The sequence below is a fragment of the Camelina sativa genome, chromosome 7 (genome assembly GCF_030686135.1).
Source record: "Camelina sativa cultivar CO46 ecotype springtype chromosome 7, ASM3068613v1".
Taxonomy (NCBI): Eukaryota; Viridiplantae; Streptophyta; class Magnoliopsida; order Brassicales; family Brassicaceae; genus Camelina; species Camelina sativa.
This window is the reverse complement of record NC_141886.1, coordinates 26,438,383-26,462,827: the sequence shown is the minus strand read 5'-3', so window position 1 is coordinate 26,462,827 and position 24,445 is coordinate 26,438,383. Positions and strand designations below refer to the sequence as shown.

Genomic DNA, 24,445 nt, shown 5'->3' with positions numbered 1-24,445 from the left:
AACTTGGATCCCAAACCACAAAAGATCACTTTATAAATACAGTCCTCGTGCCTCTTCTCTTCTCGTTTATGCGTAATTGCTCTGAATTTACGATTCTCCGCTTTAATTTCTTCGTATTTCATGAGTGAGTTGTTGAATTTGACCTAATTTTTGGCTCCAACTTGTTCGACGCTTGATTTGATGTTTTGTCGTTGCACTTCGCCAAATCTTCACCAACCAGAGACTAGAGAATCTCGTGATGGAAGATGAGGAAAAGGCACGTTAAGCTGTGCTACCTACGAAGACAATCGAAGACGGAGATGGCGATACAGAGGCAATTGAAGGTTGAGGAGGTGGATGGATCCGAGATTAGGGGATCTATTCCCAGTCACGGTAGGTCGTGTGGGAGTACTGTTTAGTCGAGATTAGAGATCGTGTGTCTATCTTACAAAGCCCAATAAAAACAAAATCCAGCCCATCAAAAGAGGTCAATTTTAGCCCTTTTCATTCAAGGTTTTTTTTCTTTTTCTTTTTAAGTTTTAAAAAATTTAAATTGTGTAAACTTTTTTTTTTGGCTAAAGATGTAAATATCATTATATGAAAAAGAGGGTTTACAAACAGAGTAACACCTACACCAGAGTAACCTTCGCAAAAAAATAAAACAAGGCTACAATAAAAATTAAATATTAAGATATTAGGAAAGATTTGGGAAGTTAACGAATCCACAAAGACATCAGCTCACGCCAATGCTTCCGAAGTCTTCTAGCAATGATGATATTCCGTATCTCCCGATCAATGATTTTGAAGATGAGTTGAGGTGCTAAACTTTGCGCATTATCTAGGAGATTGTTTCGCTGCCGCCAAATGTTGTAGATCACCACCTATGCAGTAACTTTTCAGAGCAGAGGTGGAGCAAGGAGACGCTTTTGTAGACCAAATTGTGTAAACTTGAATAATAAATTTACAATACAAGGTTAAAACAAGGACGAGAGGGTGACCATGTGTCAGGTCGACATAACCCAAATTATTTGTGTTTTGTAGATAGTTTTTGGAAAGCGACAAATCCATTTGCAGGTAGAGGTTGGTATTGTTCTCCATTGGCGGGGAGATTCCAACTATGGGGGCGGCCAATCTTCAACGAAGCCTTACTCCTTTAGGACCTTTACATGCCAAGGTTGAAACACTAGTTTGGACGATGAGATGTATGATTAGGGCGGATAATCATGATATCGTTTTTCTTACCGATTCCTCTGATTTGGTGAAGATAGTGTCTTCACCCTTCGAGTAGCTAGCTTTCCAGCCTTATTTGGACAAGATTCAGCTTGAAAAACGAAGGAATTTACCTCTTTTGCTTTGGTGCTAATTCCACGTACTCAGAATGGTAATACAGACAAAATGTTCTGACGTGTTTGGTTTGAACCGCGTTTGATTATCTATGTAAACAATGAACATTCACATTGACTTTAATGGCTTGTTTGAGCCAATCTAGTTGTTGTCGTCAAAAAAAAAAAAAAATACAAAGTTAAAACTAACTGGATTTTGGATCCTTTCATTTAACTAAGTTATTTGATCACTAGAGATTTCAAAATTCGATTTGTATTCGCATTGTTGAGTAGATTTAGCCTAATAAGTTTTCTTTTTTTTTTAATAATCTTGCAGATCTAAATTTTTTTTGAAGTTATTAAATTTATAAAATAATGTTAAAAGTTAAAACTAACTGAATTTTAGTATGATCTTGTTAATTGATCGCTAGGAAATTCATATATTCAATTCAATGTGTTTTCGCATCAATGCATAGATTTAGTATACAAACACTTTATTTGAATTATTTGAAACTATTTTAAGCTTTTGACTTTTCTTCTCACGGATTTTAATTTTCTTTTATAATTTTTTTCCTAATATGTAAGAAGTTCGAATCCTTATGTACATATATATGCCGATATGAGTACAAAAAAAAAATACTTTTTCAAGTGAGGTAGATTTGTTTATCAAGAGAGAACCGTATATTATATTTAAATACAATATTTTCTAAATATGTTCAAATTTAAACATCGATTTCAGAGTAGATTAAGAATGTGACATACAAGATACATATAATATAGTCAAGCGCGAAGTCGTTTGATTTTTTCTTACAAAGAAGAGAAATTGAAATCCAAAATGCAATTAGGTGGTGACTCTACGCGGACGTCGAATATATTAGTTTATGTCAACTTGCATTACACTCTAATTAATCCGATTTACACATAGTCGGATACTAATTAACATTATATTCACATAATTGAAGAAGAATAAAATTAAAATAACATCTCCCCACGTTTTCTACGTGATCTCTTCAGAAGATAAGTTTAAAGAAAGGAAAATATAATTAAAAGCAATTTGAGACCCTCTCTTATTCATCGGTTTTATAGACTTATAGCGAACCATCATTATATGCATTAAATCAGAAACTTAACTCGAACCGTTACCAATAGCGTCTGTGTGAATGAAGAAAGCCACACAATCAATCATCGTTGATCACTTTTGTTCATTCTATTCTAAGTTTTTTTTTTTTTTTTTTTTTTTGTTAAAAATGTAATCTTGTTCATTCTATTCTAAGTTTCTAGACTATAACTGTCAATCTATCAACTTATCTTGTCTTGCTCATAATTGTATCCACACATATAAATGTTTAGGGAAACAAAAAATCTTAAGATACCTGACCACATACTTTTGACGACCCTCGGAAGGTTATCGTATATATTTTTGAATAAAAGTTTTTCCCTATGCTGTCACGATTTTACTCGGACCCGCCATCCTCGTGTTTGACCTCTTCCCACTGATATTTTCTTCAAGCCTTTTCAAATAATGATACAGTTCTATGACATAATGACGATAACGATTTGCTTTTAGATTTGTCATTTACTACTTGGTGTTTCTTCTCTAGATTTGATATATATATTTTTTTTTCAGATAGCTGAAAATGTTTCATCTAATCTGTCTTTCTAGTATTTTACTAATATTTTATTATTTTTCCACATATAGAAACAAAGAAATTTGTTTCCTTTTTTTTTGTTTACTAATTATCTTAAATCTGTTTTTTTATGACGTACTCCATATATAGGCCATAGTAACCCACTCCTTTTCTGAATTTTGGTGAGTTTTACTCAAGTTGTTACGTCATTGAGGTGACGCATATGATCACTATAGTCCTTAGTCCAGGTGACACAAATGTGAACTGGATATTGCTAAGAAAAAGAAGTACGAGAAGAATCACTATACTAAAAATTGTACATAAAAAAAAGAAATATAACTCTACTGTAAGTTGATTACATAAAAAGTACGATATATATATATATACAATTTTTTTTTTCTTGTAAACAATCTAATGAATTAAAAATTTCAGATTCATTCTATTGTTTATGATATAGATGCATATTGATTTCGATCTGCCATCCGATCGATGAGTGAGTGAGCAGCGCGTTGAAATGTGGTATCACACTTTCACATAATGTATATATGTATCTCTCTCTTATAACGACAAAATTCCCTTTGACCCTGGACAAAAGTTATTAAGAAAGACTTGACATATGCAAGCAAGTAAATTAGTAGGAAATTATAAATGCAAAGTCAAGAAAAAATTGTTATCTTTTACGAACCGGAAATAAAATATAAATTGAAAAAGAAGCTTTACAAACTATTAAAACTCGAGATGAACATGGTTGTGTATGAAATGAGAAAATGTGTCTGAATCAAAGGACTAATTTAACGTTGAATAATAAATTTATATATTTCAGCATCAACCAATCACGATTGACGACCTTTTCTTTCATACACACAACCTTTTATAAAACTAATAATAATATATAATAAATTAACAATGTACATTTCCCCCCGAAGAAAGAGTTTTTTTTGGCTTGGTCTTTCCTCTCTATTTCTCAGCTTCTTCCTCCCATCTTTCAATCAAAATCCCCAGAAAAGAAACTAAGAAAGGGTGGACAGTTAAGTTCTCTCTAAAGTTTATGTATCATAAAGGGTGAAGCAAAGATTAATAACTCAAAACAGAGAAAACAACAGAGTAATTAAATTAAGTCAAGAGCTCTGTTTGGTCTTAATGGGGAACATTTGCCTTGGCTCTGGATCTTCCACTGTTCAACAGGAACAGAGCCCTGTCTCCACTAAACCCCTCCCAGGTTCATTCATGCACACCTCTCTCTTTTTTTCTTCATTCGTTATATTGGCAAATCCAAACATCTTAGATCTATTATTTTCTCGTTTGTTTTGATTGGTTATTGACTTATTTCTGATGATTCATAAGTTTCTTGCAGTTCTTGAAATAACCTAACTTAAAATATCACATAGTTTTTCTTTTCTTGAAATAAAGTTGCAATCTAACAAGATCGTGTGTGGTTGATCTATATATAGTGAGACATGGGCAGCAACATCCAGAGAACAAAAAGCTTCCTCCGGCACTAGTGGCGATGCCGGCGTTAAATCCCAAGGTTCCGATGCCGGAAACAGGAAATAGAACGAGATCCGCCGCTACACCACCTCGTGAAAAACCACAGCAGAGGACAAGATCCGTCGAGAACCCACATCCACCTCGTGAGAAACCGCAGGAGAGGAGTAGACCCGACGATGATCAACCATCAAAGCCGGCGGCAGAGAAACAGGTATTAGGTATAGGAAAAAAGGCAGTGCCACCGAGCGGGAAGATAGTGACGCCGAATCTAAAGATGTTTACGTTAGTTGAGCTTAAGACGGCGACCAAGAATTTCCGACCAGAATCTGTGATCGGAGAAGGTGGATTCGGACAGGTTTTCAAAGGATGGGTGGATGAGAAGACCTTAGCCCCGTCTAGAGCCGGCGTCGGTAAACCAGTCGCCGTTAAGAAATCAAACCCTGATAGTGAGCAAGGCTTACATGAATGGCAGGCAAGTGAATTCTTAGCTTTCCTTTTTTATTTGAATTTTAATTGCGTTACAAGATTCTAATTAGGGTAAAAATCAAATCATTAAAAGATTCTAATTAATGTCTCAGTTAGTCAGTTTCTCCAAAATTAGGAATATATGTCATATTTATGTGCATTGAAATAGGATCGGAGTAGTATGTTTATGTGCAAATTAGGAAGATATTTAAGGATAACGATGGATTTAATGAAGAAAGTAGTAGACGTAAGGGTCAATTTAGTGAATTTACTAACAGGTTTTACTTTAAAATATGTAAACACAAGACGCCAAAAAAAATGTAAGCACAAAACTTAAGTTAAGAAAACAAAAAATTACATGATAGTACTCCTTAAACACTTTCTTGTTACATTTAAGCTTGCTACTTGTCGTTTTCTTATTTGATTTACCTACCCCTAGGCCCTAACTAATCTTTTGAAATTGAAATCCTTCTTAACTAGTGTTTATGATTTTTTTCTTTTCAAACTATATGATATAAGTAAAAATTATTTTTCTGATATGTTAGAACATTTTTTACTTAGAATAGATAACGTTGTATCACCGACGGTCGCGCTAGAATTCGAACGTATTTATTTAGTTAGGAACTTGGAAAGTATATTTGTTATTTATCATTTACTTAAGTAACCTAATAAAAGACGAAGAGGTCAACTTGACATTTAGCAAAAAAGAAGAAGACGAAGTCGATGGAGTTATTACGTTTCTCTATTTATTAGTCAATCGGAAAGAAACAATACATATACATAGTATAATTAGTCAATGAAATATCTTCATCGAAACGGTTGGATGTTTTCTTTGTATTGCGCGTGAAGTATATCTTCTTCTCTTATGTACGTGTCTCCGTGCGTGAACATTCACAACCATATATATTCGTGTAGATAGAATATAAAATACAAAACTAATATCATTATGAATGAAAAGAAAAAAGGGAAAAAAAAATCTTGATTCTTGACTTGGTTTTCGAAATATCTAACTATATTAAAAATATAAAACAGTGAAAAACATCCATTATTTTTGAAACGGTCGTATTGAATATTAACTGATAATATGTGATTGTTTGTATTGTAATATTGCAGTGTGAAGTGAGATTCTTAGGAAAGTTTCATCATCCAAATTTGGTGAAGCTCTTAGGTTACTGCTGGGAAGAGAATCAGTTCCTTTTGGTCTATGAGTATTTGCCTAAAGGAAGCCTTGAAAATCACCTCTTCGCAAGTATTATTCTACTCAATCATCAATCCATTATAATATTATCTTATCTTATACATCTATATAAAGATGTATGCATGCAATGTTAATGCAGAAGGAGCAGAGGCATTGCCTTGGGATACACGATTGAAGATAGCCATTGAAGCAGCTCAAGGACTTACCTTTTTGCATAACTCGGAAAAAAGTGTTATCTACAGAGACTTCAAGGCTTCCAATATTCTTCTTGATTCCGTACGGTGCCGTTTTCATATCTCTAGCTCCTTAACAAAACTGCTGTTTCTAGAAGATTGTCCTTTTTTTTCTTTCTAGTAACAGTTCTTGCCCCGTCTTTTTCAGAACTTCCACGCCAAGCTTTCTGACTTCGGACTAGCTAAACTGGGTCCAATTAATGGATTCTCCCACGTAACCACGCGTGTCGTGGGCACACGTGGTTATGCAGCTCCCGAGTACATGGCTACAGGTAAAAATAAACGTGCAAAATATATTTAAAACATGTTTTTTCTTTCTTTTGTCGGTTGATAAGAAGGCATATATTAATTGATGTTATAGGTCATCTATATGTGCGGAGTGATGTTTACGGGTTTGGGGTGGTACTACTAGAGCTCTTAACCGGTTTAAGAGCACTAGACCCAAACCGACCATCTGCACAACAGAATCTTGTGGAATGGGCTAAACCGGTGCTGACCCAGAAGAAGAAGCTTCAGAAAATGATGGACCCAAGGCTCGAGCACAAGTATCCACTTTTGGCGGTGGTCAAAACCGCCGAGCTCATTCTACGGTGTCTTGAGGCTGATCCCAAAAACCGACCACCAATGGATGATGTGCTCAGAGAACTAGAAATCGTAAGGACTATCAGAGACCAACCCAAAGAAGAGAGACGTAAACGGAGCAATGGTTCTGATAATAACCGGGTTCGTGGAAATGATTCATCACACGGCCGTAGAACCGGTCGAAACGGATAGTCAAAGAGTTCTTTTGGATCAGTCAGATACTATACACTATATACAGACGAACCACCTTTAAGAACAAAAACAAAATTTAATCCTTTTTCTCTAATTGTGTTGTAAACTAGAGAGTTCAAAATGTAGAATCTCTTGTTCTTATTCATTGATCAAACTCGAGATTACATATATATAGTCAAGGGCAAAGCCCAATTACATTAGGAATACTAAACCTAGATTAAAGGATGTGGCTGATGGGCCTTATGGCCTTGGACGGACACGGGGCCCGTATGGGCTTGGTTATGGCGTCCATCCGTAAACTCCCCCTTGGATGACATAACCATGCTGATGCTAAGGGATCAATGCAATACGCTAGGGGGTGCTGCCTCATTAAAACCTTACCAGGAAAACCCAATGGGACAAAACCACGGTGAAGGAAAAAGAGTACAGCACGCATTACTCCCCCTGTTCCAAGCATCACTCTAAGTCCTTAAGCCTCCGCATTCCAATCTGGTGCATGAGCTTCTTAAACGTTGTTGTCGGTAATACCTTAGTGAAGAGATCGGCTGAGTTGTCGCATGATTGCACTTGCACCACTCGAACTTCTCCGGCCTTTGTAGTTCGTGTGTGAAGAAGAACTTCGGTAAGATGTGCTTCGTCCGATCTCCCTTGATGTAACTTTCCTTGAGCTGTGCGATGCAGCCCGTATTGTCTTCATAGATTACGGTTGGTTCCTTGTCCTCGACCATACCGCAATTCGCTCTGATGTGTTGAGTCATCGACCTCAACCATACACTTTCTCGTCCGGCTTCATGAATTGCTAGGATTTCCGCATGGTTAGACGAAGTGGCCACAATACTTTGCTTCATAGAACGCCACGAGATCGCCGTACCATCATGTGTAAACACATAGCCGGTTTGAGACCTAGAGTTGTGCGGATCCAATAAGTAACCTGCATCAGCAAAACCAACTAAACCTTCTTTGTTATGGTTAGTATAAAATAAACCCAAATATGTTGTCCCTTGTAGGTAACGAAGTAAATGCTTAATTCCATTACAGTGCCTTTGGGTCGGACAAGAACTAAATCTTGCTAGGAGGTTCACGGCAAAACTTATGTCTGATCTAGTGTGGCTAGCCAAGAACATTAACGCTCCTATAACATTGAGGTATGGCATTTCATGTCCGAGAACTTCTTCATCGGCCTTCTTTGGACCAAATGGATCTTTATCCAAGTCTAAGCTTCTAACAACCATTGGGCTGGTCAATGGGTGAGCTTGGTCCATATTAAACCTCTTGAGTACCTTTTCTGTGTATGCCTTTTGATGCATAAGGATTCCATTACCAATGTACTCAAGCTGTAATCCCAAACAGAATTTTGTCTTGCCTAGGTCTTTCATTTCAAATTCTTTCTTTAAATACTCTACTGTTTGGGCGATTTCCCCAGAGGTCCCAAGGATGTTTAAATCATCCATATAAACTGCTATAATTACAAACCCTTTGTTTGCAAACTTCTTTATAAATATACATGGACTGATTGGGTCATTCTTATAGCCTTCTTTAGCTAAATATTCACTTAACCGGTTATACCACATTCGACCACTCTGTTTCAGTCCATAAAGGGATTTGTTCAGCCTAATGCAGTACTGTTCTCGAGAACCACTCTTATCTTTGAGCTCAAAACCCTCTGGTAATCTCATATATATTTCATTATCCAGTGGACCATATAAGTATGCGGTTACAACATCTATTAACCGCAAATCCAGTTTTTCTCTTATAGCGAGACTTATTAAGTACCTAAATGTTGTTGCATCCATCACAGGGGAGTATGTCTCCTCATAGTCTATTCATGGTCTTTGAGAGAATCCTTGTGCTACAAGCCGTGCTTTGTATCTCACGATTTCATTCTTCTCATTTCTCTTTCTTACAATGACCCATTTGTGTCCAACTGGCTTTATTTCAGGCGTTGTCCTTAAGATCGGACCAAACACACTTCTCTTCTTTAAAGAGTTTAACTCCACGTCAATGGCTTCTTTCCACTTTAGCCAATCTTTACTTTGAGTGCACTCTAATATAGACGTGGGTTCATAATCCTCATTTATCTCAAGTGCTACCTTGTATGCAAATATTTCATCAATGTCGACATCCTTACGGTTCCATTGAATTCCAGACATGATATAATTTATTGAGATCTCATTATTATCAATACCTTCAGGACCTTGAGGTTCAGCGTCCCAAACTTCATTTGGTACCTTAGGCTTTGCCGCAGCTATGTCTGTATTTTCTGTAATTCCCTTAACCTCGGTATGTTTTGCACCTTTAGACTTCCGAGGGTTCTTATCTTTGGAACCTAATGGTCAACCTCGTTTCAAACGTGGCTTAGACTCTGTAGCAACTTGATTATTGTGTTCCTTCTGAACATCAATACATACTGGTGCATTACAAGCTGGTATGTACGATTTTGTTACTCTCTTTGGGTCAGCAAAGGAATCTGGCAATTGTATAGCTAGCTTTTGCAAATGAATAATTTTCTGGACCTCTGCATCACAGGTTAGAGTCCGAGGATCTTGCCAATTCAAGGATGTTTGATTCCATGTTAATTCTTTAACCAGCTTGCTAGTCTCTCCACCCAACATAGAGAATTCGGATTCTGTAAATTGACAGTCCGCGTATCTAACCTTAAATAAATCTCCTGTAGTTGGCTCAAGATACTTAATAATGGTGGGAGACTCATATCCAACATATATTTCCATCCTCCTTTGAGGTCCCATCTTAGTTCTCTGTGGTGGAGCAATAGGTACATAAACAGCACAACCAAATGTTTTGAGATGGGATATGTCTGGCTCATGACCCGTTAATAATTGGGATGTGAATATTTGTGTTCACTAGATGGCCTGATGCGTATAAGTTCTGCTGCATGTAAAACTGCGTGTCCCCAAGCCGACACAGGAAGCTTCGATCTCATAAGCAATGGTCGAGCAATTAATTGTATTCGTTTAATGAAGGATTCAGCTAATCCGTTTTGTGTATGGACATGTGCCACAGGATGTTCCACACTCACCCCCATGGACATACAATAATCATTAAACGCTTGGGATGTAAATTCACCATCATTGTCTAAACGTATAGTCTTAGGTGGAAAATCTGGAAAATGTGCTCTTAGTCTTATAATTTGAGCTAACATCCTAGCAAATGCTAGGTTCCTTGTGGATAACAAGCAAACGTGTGACCATCTGGTTGATGCATCGATCATAACCATAAAATATCTAAACGTCCCACAAGGTGGGTGTATTGGTCCACATATATCACCTTGTATCCTTTCCAGAAAGTTTAAAGTCTCTTTATTGACTTTGGCTGGTGATGGTCGTATAATAAGTTTCCCTTGTGCACATGCTACACACGTGAGATTTTTAGGGATAACTTTTCTCTCTTTAAGGGTGTGCCCATTTGAACTATTAATCAGTTTACGCATCATGTTCGTACCCGGATGGCCAAGCCGGTCATGCCATAGAGTGAACTGTTCATTGAACATTTTGTGTTTTGCCAAGTTAGCTTCTATCATGTTAATCTTAGCATGGTATAAACCAGTGGATAGTGCATGTATAGTCTCTAGGACCTTTTTATGTCCATTTACAATTTCAGTAATGTATAGAAATTCTTTGCTACCTTCACCCTTTGTTTCAATATGATAACCATTCAATTGAATGTCTTTAAAGCTCAATAAGCTTCTCTTAGAGCTGGGTGAGTACAAGGCATCACTTCTTTCAATATGTGTGCCATTAGGTAATAATATATGAGCTTGGCCGTAGCCTTCTATTAAGCTTGTTATACCTGCAATTGTACTAACATTGGCACTTTACATTATGAGGTTTATGAAATATCTTTTGTCTTTCAATATTGTGTGGCTGGATCCACTGTCCACCACTAGTACACTCATATCCTCGGCCATTTCTATAATGACAATAATTTTGTTTTAAACTTTAATAAAACAAGCAAATAAATATTGAAATAAAATCATTGAATTTAAACCAAAATAATTATCCAATACATAAACCGAAATAAAGCATAAAAGCTTAGAATTTAAACCAAGGCCATAACATAAAATTAGTTATCTTCTTTAAAACAATCGGAAGTCTCAAAGGCTAGTGAGTCATCATTCCCATGGTCGAAGTCATCTTCACCATCGAGATGCACATAGTTGGCTTCTGGGTTCTTCTTCAAGACTTCTTGATATGCATCAATAAGATGCTTAGGTGTTCTGCAATTCTTGGCCCAATGGTTAGACATACCACATCGGTGACAAACCGATTTAGCCTTGTTTTGTGGTTTAAAGGACCCACGGCCCCTACCACCACGGCCACGGCCTCCACGGCCATAACCATCAAAGCGGCTAGCTTGGTACTGTCCACGACCACCACGTCCTCTACCACCACGGCCACGGCCATAGTGTCTTTCTCTGTGGACATAGTTGGTTTCCTTGGGCTCTTTAGGCTCATTAGAATTTTGCTTTGCCACATCTACCTTGTGTGCTTCTGGTAATGGGGTTGTACCAGGAGGTCTCATAGCACTATTCATCAACAATAGCTCATTGTTCTTCTCAGCTAGTAGCAAACATGAGATTAGGGCCCCATAGGTTTTAAAACCTTTTTCACGGTACTGTTGCTCAAGTAGTATGTTGTGAGTGCTAAAAGTAGACAATGTCTTCTCTAGCAACTCATTCTCTGTCACCTCAGTACCACACAACCTAAGGAGTGAGACAATCCTAAAAAGCTCTGAGTTATACTCAACCACGGATTTTGATCCTTAGGTTTTTCTAATCGAATTGAGCCTTTGGTAGGAGCACCGTTTGTTGGTGTGCGTATCTGCGTTTAAGCTTTGTCCAAAGGTCAAGATGATTCTCTATGGTGAGGTACTGATTCTTGAGACTCTCAGCAAGGTGATGGCACATATGCATAATGGCCTTGTAATTTTGCTTATCGGATGGTTCAAAACCTTCCTCAATGCACTCAAACAAGTCCTTTGACTTTAGCATGATCTTAGTGTCCAATGCCCATTGCAGGTAGTTGTCTCCAGAAGCATTCAAGGCAGCATAGTCTAGGTTGTTAAGCCTTGCCATCTGCATAAAACAGAAATAGACAACCGATCATTAGCATGCGGTATTTGAGACCGAACCATGCAATCAATCAATAGGTCATGCGGTATTTGAGACCGAACCATGCCATCAAATTAAATTCAGGTCATGCGGTATTTAAGACCAAACCATGCCTTGCCTTATATATATATATTTTCGGTTTTTAGTATGCATGGAAACAAACAAAACTAGATAGAAACTAGCATGCAACAATTTCCTTTTCTTATATGTTTTTAGAAATTTCCTTTTTTTTAACTCTTCCTTTTCTAATTAGGAATTTAAACAAATAATTTAGGGAACTAGACTTTCTCTAGGTTCCGATTTTGATTTAGGGTTTAGGGTTCTTAAACAGCCGAAAAGAAACAAGGAAAAATCTATGCCAAATTCGATTTAATTTCAAGGATGCATGCAGTTTAATATTTTAAATATCCTAGAACAATCAGATTAATATTTCACTTATGGAACTCGATTTTAACAGTTTAGTTCTAGGGTTCTTATGCAGCAAACAATCAAGCAACAATAAACAATCAAACAACCGGATTTTAAGCTTGACAAAGTTTGGTGCAATTTCACAAACAATCTAACAATCCTAAACAATCGGTTTTAGAGTTTTATAGAATTAAGAGATCTTAAACATTGTTAGTTGTGTACTTGCATGTTTAGGGTTCAATAATCTTTAAGGTCAGGTTCGATTATATGGTCCCATAAGATTTCGATTTTACCTTAACACCAAAGGGGTCTGACCGGTTTTGATCTGGGAGCTAAAGACCTCAGATATCACTTGACCACGAACCACGAACCTCGAACAGAATCGCAAATTGCTTTCCCACGAACAGATCTCGAACCGCTCCTTGCACCGCTCACGTACTGCACTCATCCCGGAACCGCGAATCACGAACCAACCTCGAACTGGTTTCGGATGGAACTTGATCACGAGCACAGGCTTGCTCGTGAACAGGAATTAGTTTCAAACAAAGAGGAGAAAGACGGCGGTTTAGGGTTTTGGTGGAAGAAGAAGGATGAACGGCGGCGGTTAGGGTTTTAGGGTTTTACTCAGCTGGATCTTTAGAAACGATCGTGCTGATAACGTGTTGTAAACTAGAGAGTTCAAAGTGTAGAATCTCTTGTTCTTATTCATTGATCAAACTCGAGGTTACATATATATAGTCAAGGGCAAAGCCCAATTACATTAGGAATACTAAACCGACCTAGATTAAAGGATGTGGTCGATGAACTTTATAGCCTTAGACGGACACATGCCATGTACGGACCGTGTATGGGCTTGGTTACGAAGTCCATCCGTAAAGTGGTTTATAACGGCTTGTATATAGATTTAGTGAAATATTTGTTGTACACTATGAGTCAAAATATAGCCATAATTTATATTTTGTCAAAAAGGAAAATTTAATCTTTTTTTTTTTTTATGTTTCTCCTGAGAATACTCGTAATGTATAGCCAACGCAATTGTCATTTTTGGTTATCAAAAGCTAATTGACAATTTTTTTAGTCCTGTATTATTTTCTTCCTTAGTTCCTTACGATTGCAATGAATCTTAAACACAAGTTAAGATTGTTAATATATAATCAGAGTTTATGGAAGTGAAATAAATAAAAATTGTGTATCATCTACATATGCAAACCAACTACACATTACAAAAGTAGTAAAGTAGAAAACTTCAATAATTTTTTTCTAGAAGAAAAGGCTCTTTACACGTTTTCTCTTTCTTGCACCACCTAATAATCTTGACAATAGTAAAAAGAAAACCTATGAACAATGCTTACACAACACAGACTATATTATATGTAATCTTTGTCTCTTCATCATCATGTCATGAAGGGCATCCACTGGCAGAAGAACGTTCTGAAAGATATTGAGAAGAGAGCTGAAGCAAAAGCTTAATTGTTTGTCCCGGGAAAGATCTGCAAACATCTACACACTCATCTACATCGTCGTCACATCTCAACAAAACCCATTCATTGTCTTCATCTAAGTATTTCAAATCATATCTGCTCACATCTTCTATACTGAACCGTTTTGCTATTTCCCACAATAGATCGTTTAACCTATGCGAGTTTCGCATTCTAAACCGGATCTTCTCTTCCTCATAGGTTACCTTTATCCTTAGTAAATCATCCTCTTGTGATGATGTTGATGGTGATAAGTGTGTGGTGGTCTGCCTTTCCTTAAAAGATCTTGAGAGAGTCGTTGTCTCTTGTCTAGTCTTATCTGTAGGATCTTCCTTGTTAACTTGTGTTTCACTGGAGCAGCTCGAGCTGTAACTACACGAGGAACCAGGGGATTTTGTAGGCTGTGAAGTTGAAGAAAACAAGAATGTCGTCCTCTTGGATTGTTGTTGTTGTAATGATGATGCTTCTGGTGAAGAAGCTAGATTAGGGAAATTCGCGTAGAAGGAGCCTATAGGTAGATGATGACCCGAAACACCTTCAACCGAGTCAATAACTCGTTGGATCTTTTGTAATGAATGACCAACTTTCTTGATCTTTCTTGATGGCCATCTTTGTATCCCATGCTGCCGGCATATTCTCTTCAGTGTCGTTGGACAAACTGAAACAAACTCTAACATCAATAACAGAATCTCCCATGAACTGAAATTTCAAGAATTGGAATGTATACGTTTAACTTACCACCAATACTCTTGGCAGCATCTTTGAGACTCCCTGCGAAATATTGGCGAAGAACATCCAGAGTTATGTTTTTCTCGGCTTTTGTTCGTTTCTTCTCAGTTATTCTACTGAAACCACCAGTAGCACTAGAGAAAGTGCTTTTCTCATTCACACTTATACCTTTGCCATAGTCAGAGCCTAGCTCACCCATCTCTGTTGTTCCTCCATCGAATACTAATCCAGCATTTTGAGGGTTACTATTACTCTCTTGTACTTCAGACGGGTTCTCTATCTTTGGCAGTGTTACTCTTCTCTCTATGACCTCTCTCGCCATTGGATTTCCTTCTTCTTCTAGTTCCTTCTCCGTGACTGTCCTTAAACTTCTAGGTACGTGCGCCATTATAGTCGAAAGAGCATTCAACATTTTCCTCTGTTCCTCGATATCACGGCAACTTTTAGGCAAAAAGAACTCCAAGACAAAATCAGCTGAGCCTGTGTGGATGCAGCGTAAGCGTATAGCGACTGTACCATGTAAGCCAAACATAGTGGCGTGGTGAGAGAGAGGGTACTCAGATTTCTTATAGCTAGAGACATCAGATGAAAAGCAAGGACCATTGGTCAAAAAAGCTTCTCCTACAACTCCTTGACCTTTCAAGAGATGATGCTCAGAGCAAGCTTCATGGAATTCACGGACTGTAGGATCACCAACATAGCAAGCATCATCGATTGTGGATACACAATGAATATAGTTCTCATCGTTGTGACGGCAACCGGTTTTGCTTTGTTTGAGACAAGAGACCCATGTTTGAGCTAGTGGTAGTTTATGCGTCTCGCAAGCACATCTCAAGAGGTTTCTGATTTCAGGTAATGCAGCTTGGTAAGAGAAGTCAGGTCCCTGATTCAAGAATGATTTGGCTTCTTGTTATCAAAATGCAAGGAAGTTAAAACAAAAAGAGACCCGCACATTTTTAGAAACTTTTACCTTTAAAGAAGGCGGTATCGGAACTCCTGTGCTCCTTAGATCAACTGCCTGTGAAGAAAATAAACAATACTTAAAAGGTTCCAAGAAAGCTAGATAAAAAGAGAGAAAGCAAAAGAAGTAAAACCTGAAGTGCTCTGCAGATGCTTTCAAGGTCAGGGCTCAACTTAACCATTTGTGTGGTCATTACAACCTCAATAACACCTAAGCAATTCTGACTACCTTGTTCAAACACAGGAATAGCTAAAGTGCCTCGAACATCGCAGTCTTGAGCATGTTGGACTCTCGGATACTCCTCGTTCTTGAAAAACCTCACATCAGGAGTCCACTCAGGAACCTTCCCCAAGAAAACCCTTCCAGGCAAACCAACCAAGTCGTTGGAATTGGAACCTGAATCCTCCTGTTCAGTAGAGAATTGATAATTCACAGAGATCTCTCTGTAATGAGCAAGCCTTTGGCACATTGGATCATGGCTAAAAGGTTGTTCCTTTGTAGTTAAAACCCTCTTACCACCTCTATCAACAGGCACCCACAACTGAATAAGAGAGCCTCTCTCGCTTGTGTAATCTTTAATGTGAGCCACAGCTTGAACCAATCTCTCCATGACCGAAGAGCCGTGACCACTTGGTCCAATCCACCAGCGTCTGTTAAAGCTAGAGAGATCTCTCCCTTGATCCTCAAGACTCGATCTTTCAGCACAATCTTGACCGTACATCGTCTGAGATAAGCTACTAGATGAACAGATAGCTGCAGGTGGTGTGTCTTGTTGCGTTGGAGACCACATGAAGGAAGAAGGATCAAAAGGGGTAACAGAGGTTGAAGGACTAAAATTAAACAACTCGGAAGCAGCATCTGTTGTCTCTAACCAACAACCTTCTAGTAGTAAACCGTCCATGAATGAAGAATCCATAGCCGGATCCAAAGGAAGAGAATTGTTTTCCATGGCTCTCACTCAAATCAATGAAGCCACATCTGAAAAACACAAAGCATCCATTTCCCACAACAAATTAAGAATACAAAAACACATTTCAGGAGGAGAATCAAATCAAGCAAAAAAATCTTTGTAAAGAAACTGAGAGAATCAAGAGTAGTGAAAAGCCCCAAACTTTTTTAAAAAAATTATTAGGCTGTTGTTGATTCTTCTTACAAGTTGGTTAAAAATACCCTAATCCCTTGTGGGTTAAGATACACACTGATTTAACCCCAATCAAAGAAGGAATCTTCTTTTAACACTAAAACTAATCTGATTCTTACATAACGAAAAAACGAAGTAAAGATGAGACCTTTGAAACGAAAACTCACATAAAAAAAAAAAAAGAAAGACGCCAGATTCTCGGAAGATTCTTGAAATAGGGTTTTAAATGTTTATCCTTTTTAATTGAAGATTCTTCTTGGAAGAAAGAAAGAAAGAAACTGTCCTAAAAAAGGATTAGTTGGTGTTGTCTGAGAGACAGAAGAAACAGTTGAAACACCCTCCCCAAATCTCAGGGAAAAGAAAGCTGTAAAGATATGTCTCTTTGATGGGTATGTCCCTGGTGAAGAAGTAAGGTAAGGTACCTCTTCCACGCAAAAATCACCCCCAATCAAAATTAGAAAAAAAAAAACAATTTTTGGGGGCATCGTTATCTCATATACGCATCGGGAAAAAAAAAAGACTCTTTAATTAATAATACTACTACTACTTTTTTATAAAAGTATTGCAGAACAGAACAAGACTGTCTCTGTTTCTCTCACTTCCAGGCTGCGTGGGGTTACTGTTTGATAAAGAAAACATCCCAAGGACGGAGATTCCCATATTCTACACAGAGAGATTGATATATTCTTTCCTTGTTCTTTTTTTTTTCATGTCTCGGGAAAGGGTACGAAGTCAACGTTTGAATGTCAAGAGAAACTATCAGCAATTAGCATTAATAATTATTATTACGAACCACTAATAAGGGACCAAGTAGAGTTGACAAAAGCAAAATTTATGAGTTTATTGATACATATAAGTTGAATTTTCGCCGCTGGCTTTGTTTTTTACTTGTTTTTATAATTCGATAACCCAAGAAATTTGGAAAAGAAAGGGTGTATGTTTATGTAAATAAGAAAATAAAAACGATTACACGTCTTTGATCTTGTTTCCGCATTAATTTAGAAGATGATCTTATTATACTTCCATGTGTAACACTCTCCAAAAGAAGAAGTATTTAAATAGTAGCAAATAAAAGATTCTAAAAGCACAGTTAGAGAGAAGATGTCAAGTACTATATAATTATTAACTAGTACTTAAAAGTTTTGAACAAAATGAAAGTTTAATTAATAATTGATGGAGCAAGTTGAGAAAACAAGTGGGGAGCAGGTTTTGCTTTTCCCTCATGGGTAAAACTTTATAAAAATAGTAAAAAAAAAAAAATGAAAATCAATATAGTATTCGGGATATTTTATAATTACTAATTTGTTTTGGTCTTTAGGTCAGCGTTTTGTCCTCTTGGAACTAAAAAGATAATTTTGTAAAAGAAATGGAGGGCAATGTGTGTCCCAGTTAAGCTTCGTTGGAGATACGTGATTGCGACTCTTCAAGAAACAATTGTGTGTTCCTTGGTAACAAACGGGTTAATCCGTTAAGTTGTTGCAACGTTTTGAGTTTAACATAGTGGCTTAGTAGTATTCACCAAATGGAATACATATAGTAAATTCTTATACTAGTTCTACTTATGGATCATAATAGCTGTCCCCTCTTTAGACAATGAAAATTGCGGTTTGTGAGGTTGAAATTATATATGTTTTCGTGTATGTGTTTGTATGGTTAAAATGCTTTTTTTTTTTTTTTTAATGTTGCAACTTGCATTGTGAAGAAGCAAAATGCAATGCGTCTCAGTTTTTGTTCTTTCTTCCCCTCGACAAATCTTTCATAGTCAGTCTTCTAACTGTATTGTTTATTTGCTTTTTTAGGTGAACTGAACATATATAACACTTTTGCAATAAATAGCAGCCGCAATTGAAATAACTAAAAGACAAGGTGAGATTGAAAAACTGAAAGTCTGAAAAAGGAACAACAAAATTTTACATATGTATGAATAGAAGATTCTGATTTATATAACTAAAGTTATTTTTTTCCTGGCGATGATTTAATATTCCTAAAATATGTATTCTATAATAAACTAAAGTTTTCATATAATCCAAACTTTAAAAATTGTCACATCTCATAATTTTAATATATAAAATCTATTAATTTTATTAAATTATTAATTGAGCAGTAGCACCAATTTATGATGAAAATGTGCAAATGTGTATTACCATCCACATATTTCTTAACATGCATATATTTGGTATCATCATTTTGCATCAACGATTTTACAAAGCTTCTATTCCCCAATCTTTGTTGCTAACGTGGAGAAGATTCTAGCCAAGTTTGTTAAGCATATATTTTAAATCTACATAATGTTTTAGAATCTCTTGGACAATTCTAATATGACCGTTCTCTGCAGCTGTATGTAAAGGAAATGAATCATCTTTGTTGCAGACATAAACATCCTTTGTTGATCGGTCTAACATGTTGCATACTCCTTCGTATAACCTTATGGATGCTCATCCTAAAGAAATGGATATTCATTAAGAATAAAATCAAAGACATCTGCTCAAACAATTAAGAACAGCAATTAGCATGTTTTACAAAGAAATTTGAACACACTAAATTAACGTCATTCTATTCAATTTAATATAAAAATCTATTAATTTCATTAAGTTATTAATTAAAAATTCATTAACGATCTATTTTAGAGACAAAAAAATATACAATATTAAATATGAATTCATTTTCATATTTCTTAATATTTTATTTATAATAATATAGTATTATATAATGTATTACATGTTTGAAAGGAAGAAGAAAACTCACATGAAACTTGAGAACTTTTATTAAAATTTTGTATGGAAAAAATCTTTTTTCAACAAACTAACAAAAGGCAAACGTGATAAAAAAATGATATGATATATCATTGTCTATTTTATTTTATTTTTTATAAAACTCATACATCAAAATATTTTACTTATGTTTTGTTTATGTTTTGCTTATGTTTTACTTATTTTTTATTAATTTAAAATTTTATATTAAACAATATATGTAAGATGTTATGTAAATACAAAATTTTATCGGTGAAATTAGTTGAAAATATTTATTTACTAGGTACTAACCTGCGAAAACCCCAGGCTGAATTTTTTTGATAAAAAATTGTAATAATTTATTTTGTTATTATGTTATTTATTAATTTTTAAAATTTAAATTGTTAAACAGAATTGATATAGATTTTATTCGATTATCTTTTTTGATAAAAAAATTTAACCCGTTCCGGTAAAAAATGTTGATAAAATTTGTAGTTGTAGATTTTATTAAATAAGATTTTTAAAATCTTAGCTGTTAAATTTTTAATAATATTATTTTCAAGTACGAATTAGTTTAGATTCGAATAGATTTTATTTAATTTTGCAAATTTAATTTAATTTGATCTGTCTACGATTAAATTTAGTTTTGTAGATTTTATCAACGATTTTTTTATTAATAATTAATAAAGATTAATTAATTAATTAAACTTTTCTAATGGTAAGTGAATGTAATTTTTTACATATTTTAAGGTTAGTTTCATATTTGTACTTCCTAATTAATATAGTAGGATGGGTAATACTTTTTTTGTTTTATTAAATACTTAATATTAAATTTTAAGTAAATAAAAAACTTTTAAGTAAAATAAAATGTCAGTGATATATTATATTTTTGTTTTTACGAAAATCACAAATTAATAAAAATATATAAAACTTAATACATCTAGTACTTATATATGTGACAACAAATCATGAAATCAACAATAAAGTTAAAAAACAAAAGCCTAGAAGATTGGTTGAAACTTTTGTCAAGTTGTGATAATTTCACACGTCATATTTTGGTAAAGAGTTTCACGCAAACTGATATATATATATATATATATATACAGTATATATATAATATATAGTTGACAACGTATTGGTAGGTAAAGAAAGCCTATGGTGATTCAGTTTCATATTGAAAATCATTTTATATTTGCCACTTAATAACTCATACAAAATTATAATTAAAAAAAAAATTACATTGTGGATGTGAGATTCATAACAAAATTCAAACTAGCATCCCTGGTTTTAGCTGGATTATAAGATGTGTGCTAAACAGTGAACTAACCGGACTAAATCGAATATTAATATATGCTATACATGTACTACATCCTAAAAAGTTTTCGTTTCATATTGTAATCAAAGGACGAGGCCAACTTGATTTAGCTATCAATATGAAATTGAATTTTCCCAAACACGGATCCAAGATTTTGTAAACTGCACCCAAAGCTCATCATCATTAGACCTATAAGCAGATTTTATATTCACCACTACACGATTAGTTATAAAAAAAAAAGGGCTTATTGGGCGGAGCTTACAAATAAATACAAGACGTAAGAGCGGTATGGCAGACATCAGACAGAAGCATAACATAGAAGCAATCAATCATGATTAGTCAAGTGACTGACTGATAATAAACAGATTCAATTTCAAGCTAGCCCGTTATACTAGTAGAAAGAATGAGATTTAATCACGTACAATACTCTAAACTAGATCGATTAAACGGACTATATGATCAAGAAACAACAACGAAGAACATTAATAAATAAATAAAAAAGTCTTTGACCTGACTGAGATGAAGATGCTTCGGATCTCGTGCGTGACACATGGATCTGGTTTAGTTACCCCCGTTATTTCATCGAGCATTTGGTATTAAAAACGTCCAATTGTGCATTGGTATTTGAAGATAAATTAAAAAATATCGATTAAGTTTAAATAATAATGAAATTGAAAGTATAAAAGATATAAACAAATCTGTCACTTAAAAATCAAACTTGTAAACTTATTAATGAATTGTATGATAATTTTTGTTTTTGGCAAAATATTTGGGGAAGATCTAGTTCCCAAACAACAGTGATAAATTGGATAGAAAAATAAAGAAAAATACCCTAAAATAGCACTAAAACAAGTTTTATGGACAATTATAGTACACATTCCATAAATTTCCAAAAATAACATTATTTTAACACATTTAAAATATTTAAAATCAATTTTTAAAATTTTTTTTTAGGTTTGGATTCTTAATTTCACATTTAGGATATAGTTTTGAGGGGTGTGGTTTAGTATTTTGAATTTAAAATTTAATTTTAAATAATTAAGTGGTGCTATTTTTGGAATTTTAGACATGTTATGCTAAATTTAGAAAAAAAACTTTATTTTAGTGCTATTTTTGAAAATTTTCTAAAAATAAAATAAAATAAGATTCTCAACTAATTTGAAACACAATTGTATTTTTGCATAAAAATATCTTTAACTAATTTAGTAATGATATTACCATTATTTAATTTAGTACATATTTAAAAGATAGATCACAGATGTATCCTTTAATAAAATTTTCCTACGTTCATCAACACACAGTTAATTACGCATTTAATCCCCTAATCCTAATTCCTAAATGATAACAGCTTCCTAATTCCTTCCTCTGTAGATAGATTTGTAAAGGGTCAAAGAAAGCTTCTCCTCTCTTCTTCTTCGTCTTCCTTCCTCCGCGACGCCATTACCAGACTCTCAAACATCAAGAACAGAGGTAAAAGCTTATTCCTCTAACACTATCTTTCAGCGAATTTGATAAACCCTAAATTGTTCGTTCCCCTTCTATTGTAGTCTTTGTTAAGCTTGATTAAGCGAGATCTAATCTTAACCACTCATGATCTAATTGTTCTGCTGCTATCGTTGTAGAGAAACCCTAATTTCCCAGAACTAATTGGTGGCTCTAATTTGGAATCAATATCGAGTTTTCAAGTCGGAAGCTAAATGAATGAGTGTTAAAAATCCCCACCAACATCAGATCTTTGAGATGACGAACGATGAGGAAATCGGAACTTCAATCACCGAAGTTAAGATTGTTCCAGAGCCACCAATCCAAGAAGAGACTTGGTCTAGTGTTTTCCTTCGTCAAGCCTCAGTCTATGGTGTAGCTGCTGGTTATTGCCTCTCAGCTTCTCTTCTCTCCATCATCAACAAATGGGCCATCATGAAATTTCCTTACCCAGGTGCCTTGACCGCTATGCAGTACTTCACAAGTGCCGCTGGTGTTTTGCTCTGTGCTCAGATGAAGCTCATCGAGCATGACTCTCTCAATCTCTTGACAATGTGGAGGTTTCTCCCCGCTGCTATGATCTTCTACTTGTCTCTTTTCACCAACAGTGAGCTTCTCCTCCACGCTAATGTCGATACTTTCATCGTCTTTCGCTCTGCTGTTCCCATTTTTGTTGCCATTGGTGAAACGCTTTTCTTGCACGAGCCTTGGCCGTCTGTAAAGACGTGGGGGTCTTTGGCTACTATCTTTGGTGGGAGTTTGATTTACGTTTTCACTGATTACCAGTTTACGATCGCAGCGTATAGCTGGGCGCTTGCGTATCTGGTGAGCATGACTATAGACTTTGTTTACATTAAGCATGTGGTTATGACGATTGGCTTGAACACTTGGGGTCTTGTTCTTTACAATAACCTTGAGGCTCTGCTTTTGTTTCCCCTTGAGCTGCTTATAATGGGAGAGTTAAAGAAGATTAAGCACGAGATCACTGATGAGTCTGATTGGTACTCGTTTCAAGTGCTTTTACCTGTGGGTTTATCGTGTCTGTTTGGTTTGGCAATCTCTTTCTTCGGGTTCTCTTGTCGCCGGGCTATTTCTGCAACGGGTTTCACTGTTCTTGGAATTGTGAACAAGCTCTTGACAGTTGTGATCAATTTGGTGGTGTGGGATAAACATTCTACGTTTGTTGGAACCTTGGGGCTCTTGATTTGTATGTTTGGTGGAGTCATGTATCAGCAGTCTACCATCAAGAAACCAATGGCTGCACAAGAAGCTAAACCGCAAGAGCAAGATGAGGAACAGGAGAAACTGCTGGAGATGCAGGAGAGTAACAGCATCGATATAAAGGAAACTCCAGTATCAGAAGAGAAACTATAATCATATCTTTCCACTGAAGTTGGTAAATCTGAATCAGAAGAGAAACTCTATGATTTTTAGTGTGTGGATTTTGCAGTGGTTGTAGTTTCTACGGTACTGATACGATTTAGTTTTCGATAAAAAATAACTATATTGTAGTTAGTGGTTATGCAATTCTTTTGTAACTAGACGTAAGACTACAGCTTTCCTGATCCAGTTGTTGAATAATATCGTTTTATTTGATTACATTTTGATGTGTTTCGTTACACTACATTTTGTGTTTGGATCTATTTGTTGGATCTGGTTCAGATTTATACGCAAGTAAAGGATTCTTATGCTTCCTCTTTGTGTTGAGATATGTATTAACACAAAGGTTTTGAAAAATGTTTGGGAGTCGAACTAACATCTTGGTAAAATAGGCCAAGTTAATTTATGAGAGCACAAAGGTAGGACTTGCTATGATTGAGCCTCAAACTGAAAAAATTAAAAAAATTACGTCAACAGCAGGGTTCGAACCTGCGCGGGCGAAGCCCAATAGATTTCAAGTCTATCTCCTTAACCACTCGGACATATTGACAATTTGTTATATCACTGAAACATGTATATTATATAACCTAACTAGGAGTAGAACCCT

General features: G+C 35.6%; 3 protein-coding genes, 1 non-coding gene and 1 pseudogene across 7 annotated transcripts; 2 read left to right on the top strand and 3 right to left on the bottom strand.

The window, feature by feature from the left end:
• Window positions 1-3,770: 3,770 nt before the first annotated feature.
• LOC104702394 (putative serine/threonine-protein kinase PIX13) lies at window positions 3,771-7,291 on the top strand. Of its 2 annotated transcripts, none has more exons than XM_010418248.2 (6): window positions 3,771-4,148; window positions 4,381-4,889; window positions 5,996-6,131; window positions 6,220-6,356; window positions 6,462-6,585; window positions 6,675-7,291. In XM_010418248.2, exons 1-6 carry the CDS (start codon window positions 4,070-4,072, stop codon window positions 7,085-7,087), a joined length of 1,398 nt encoding a protein of 465 aa, XP_010416550.1. In that variant the 5' UTR covers window positions 3,771-4,069; the 3' UTR covers window positions 7,088-7,291. The 2 variants fall into 2 exon arrangements, 1 of the variants encoding a protein (XP_010416550.1); XR_015561165.1 differs by having other exon boundaries at window positions 3,835-4,148; window positions 6,220-6,361.
• Window positions 7,292-11,167: 3,876 nt separating this feature from the next.
• LOC147941727 (uncharacterized) lies at window positions 11,168-13,071 on the bottom strand. The gene is made up of 4 exons (XM_087458623.1): window positions 12,964-13,071; window positions 11,907-12,179; window positions 11,585-11,791; window positions 11,168-11,329 (listed from the first exon to the last, which is right to left on the bottom strand). Exons 1-4 carry the CDS (start codon window positions 13,069-13,071, stop codon window positions 11,168-11,170), a joined length of 750 nt encoding a protein of 249 aa, XP_087314749.1.
• Window positions 13,072-13,783: 712 nt separating this feature from the next.
• Window positions 13,784-17,580, bottom strand: LOC104702393 (protein NLP5). Of its 2 annotated transcripts, none has more exons than XM_010418247.3 (5): window positions 17,100-17,580; window positions 15,925-16,769; window positions 15,801-15,848; window positions 14,840-15,713; window positions 13,784-14,759 (listed from the first exon to the last, which is right to left on the bottom strand). In XM_010418247.3, exons 2-5 carry the CDS (start codon window positions 16,738-16,740, stop codon window positions 14,023-14,025), a joined length of 2,475 nt encoding a protein of 824 aa, XP_010416549.1. In that variant the 5' UTR covers window positions 16,741-16,769; window positions 17,100-17,580; the 3' UTR covers window positions 13,784-14,022. The 2 variants fall into 2 exon arrangements, with proteins under 2 accessions (XP_010416549.1, XP_087313233.1); XM_087457107.1 differs by having other exon boundaries at window positions 17,081-17,319.
• A 4,619-nt stretch (window positions 17,581-22,199) lies between these two features.
• LOC104702392 (GDP-mannose transporter GONST3 pseudogene) lies at window positions 22,200-24,059 on the top strand (annotated as a pseudogene). The gene is made up of 2 exons (XR_015562855.1): window positions 22,200-22,446; window positions 22,599-24,059. The product of XR_015562855.1 is annotated as a GDP-mannose transporter GONST3 pseudogene (transcript).
• Window positions 24,060-24,306: 247 nt separating this feature from the next.
• On the bottom strand, window positions 24,307-24,388 carry TRNAS-UGA (transfer RNA serine (anticodon UGA)). Its single transcript has one exon. It is a non-coding gene; the product is annotated as a tRNA-Ser (tRNA).
• Between the last annotated feature and the right edge of the window lie 57 nt (window positions 24,389-24,445).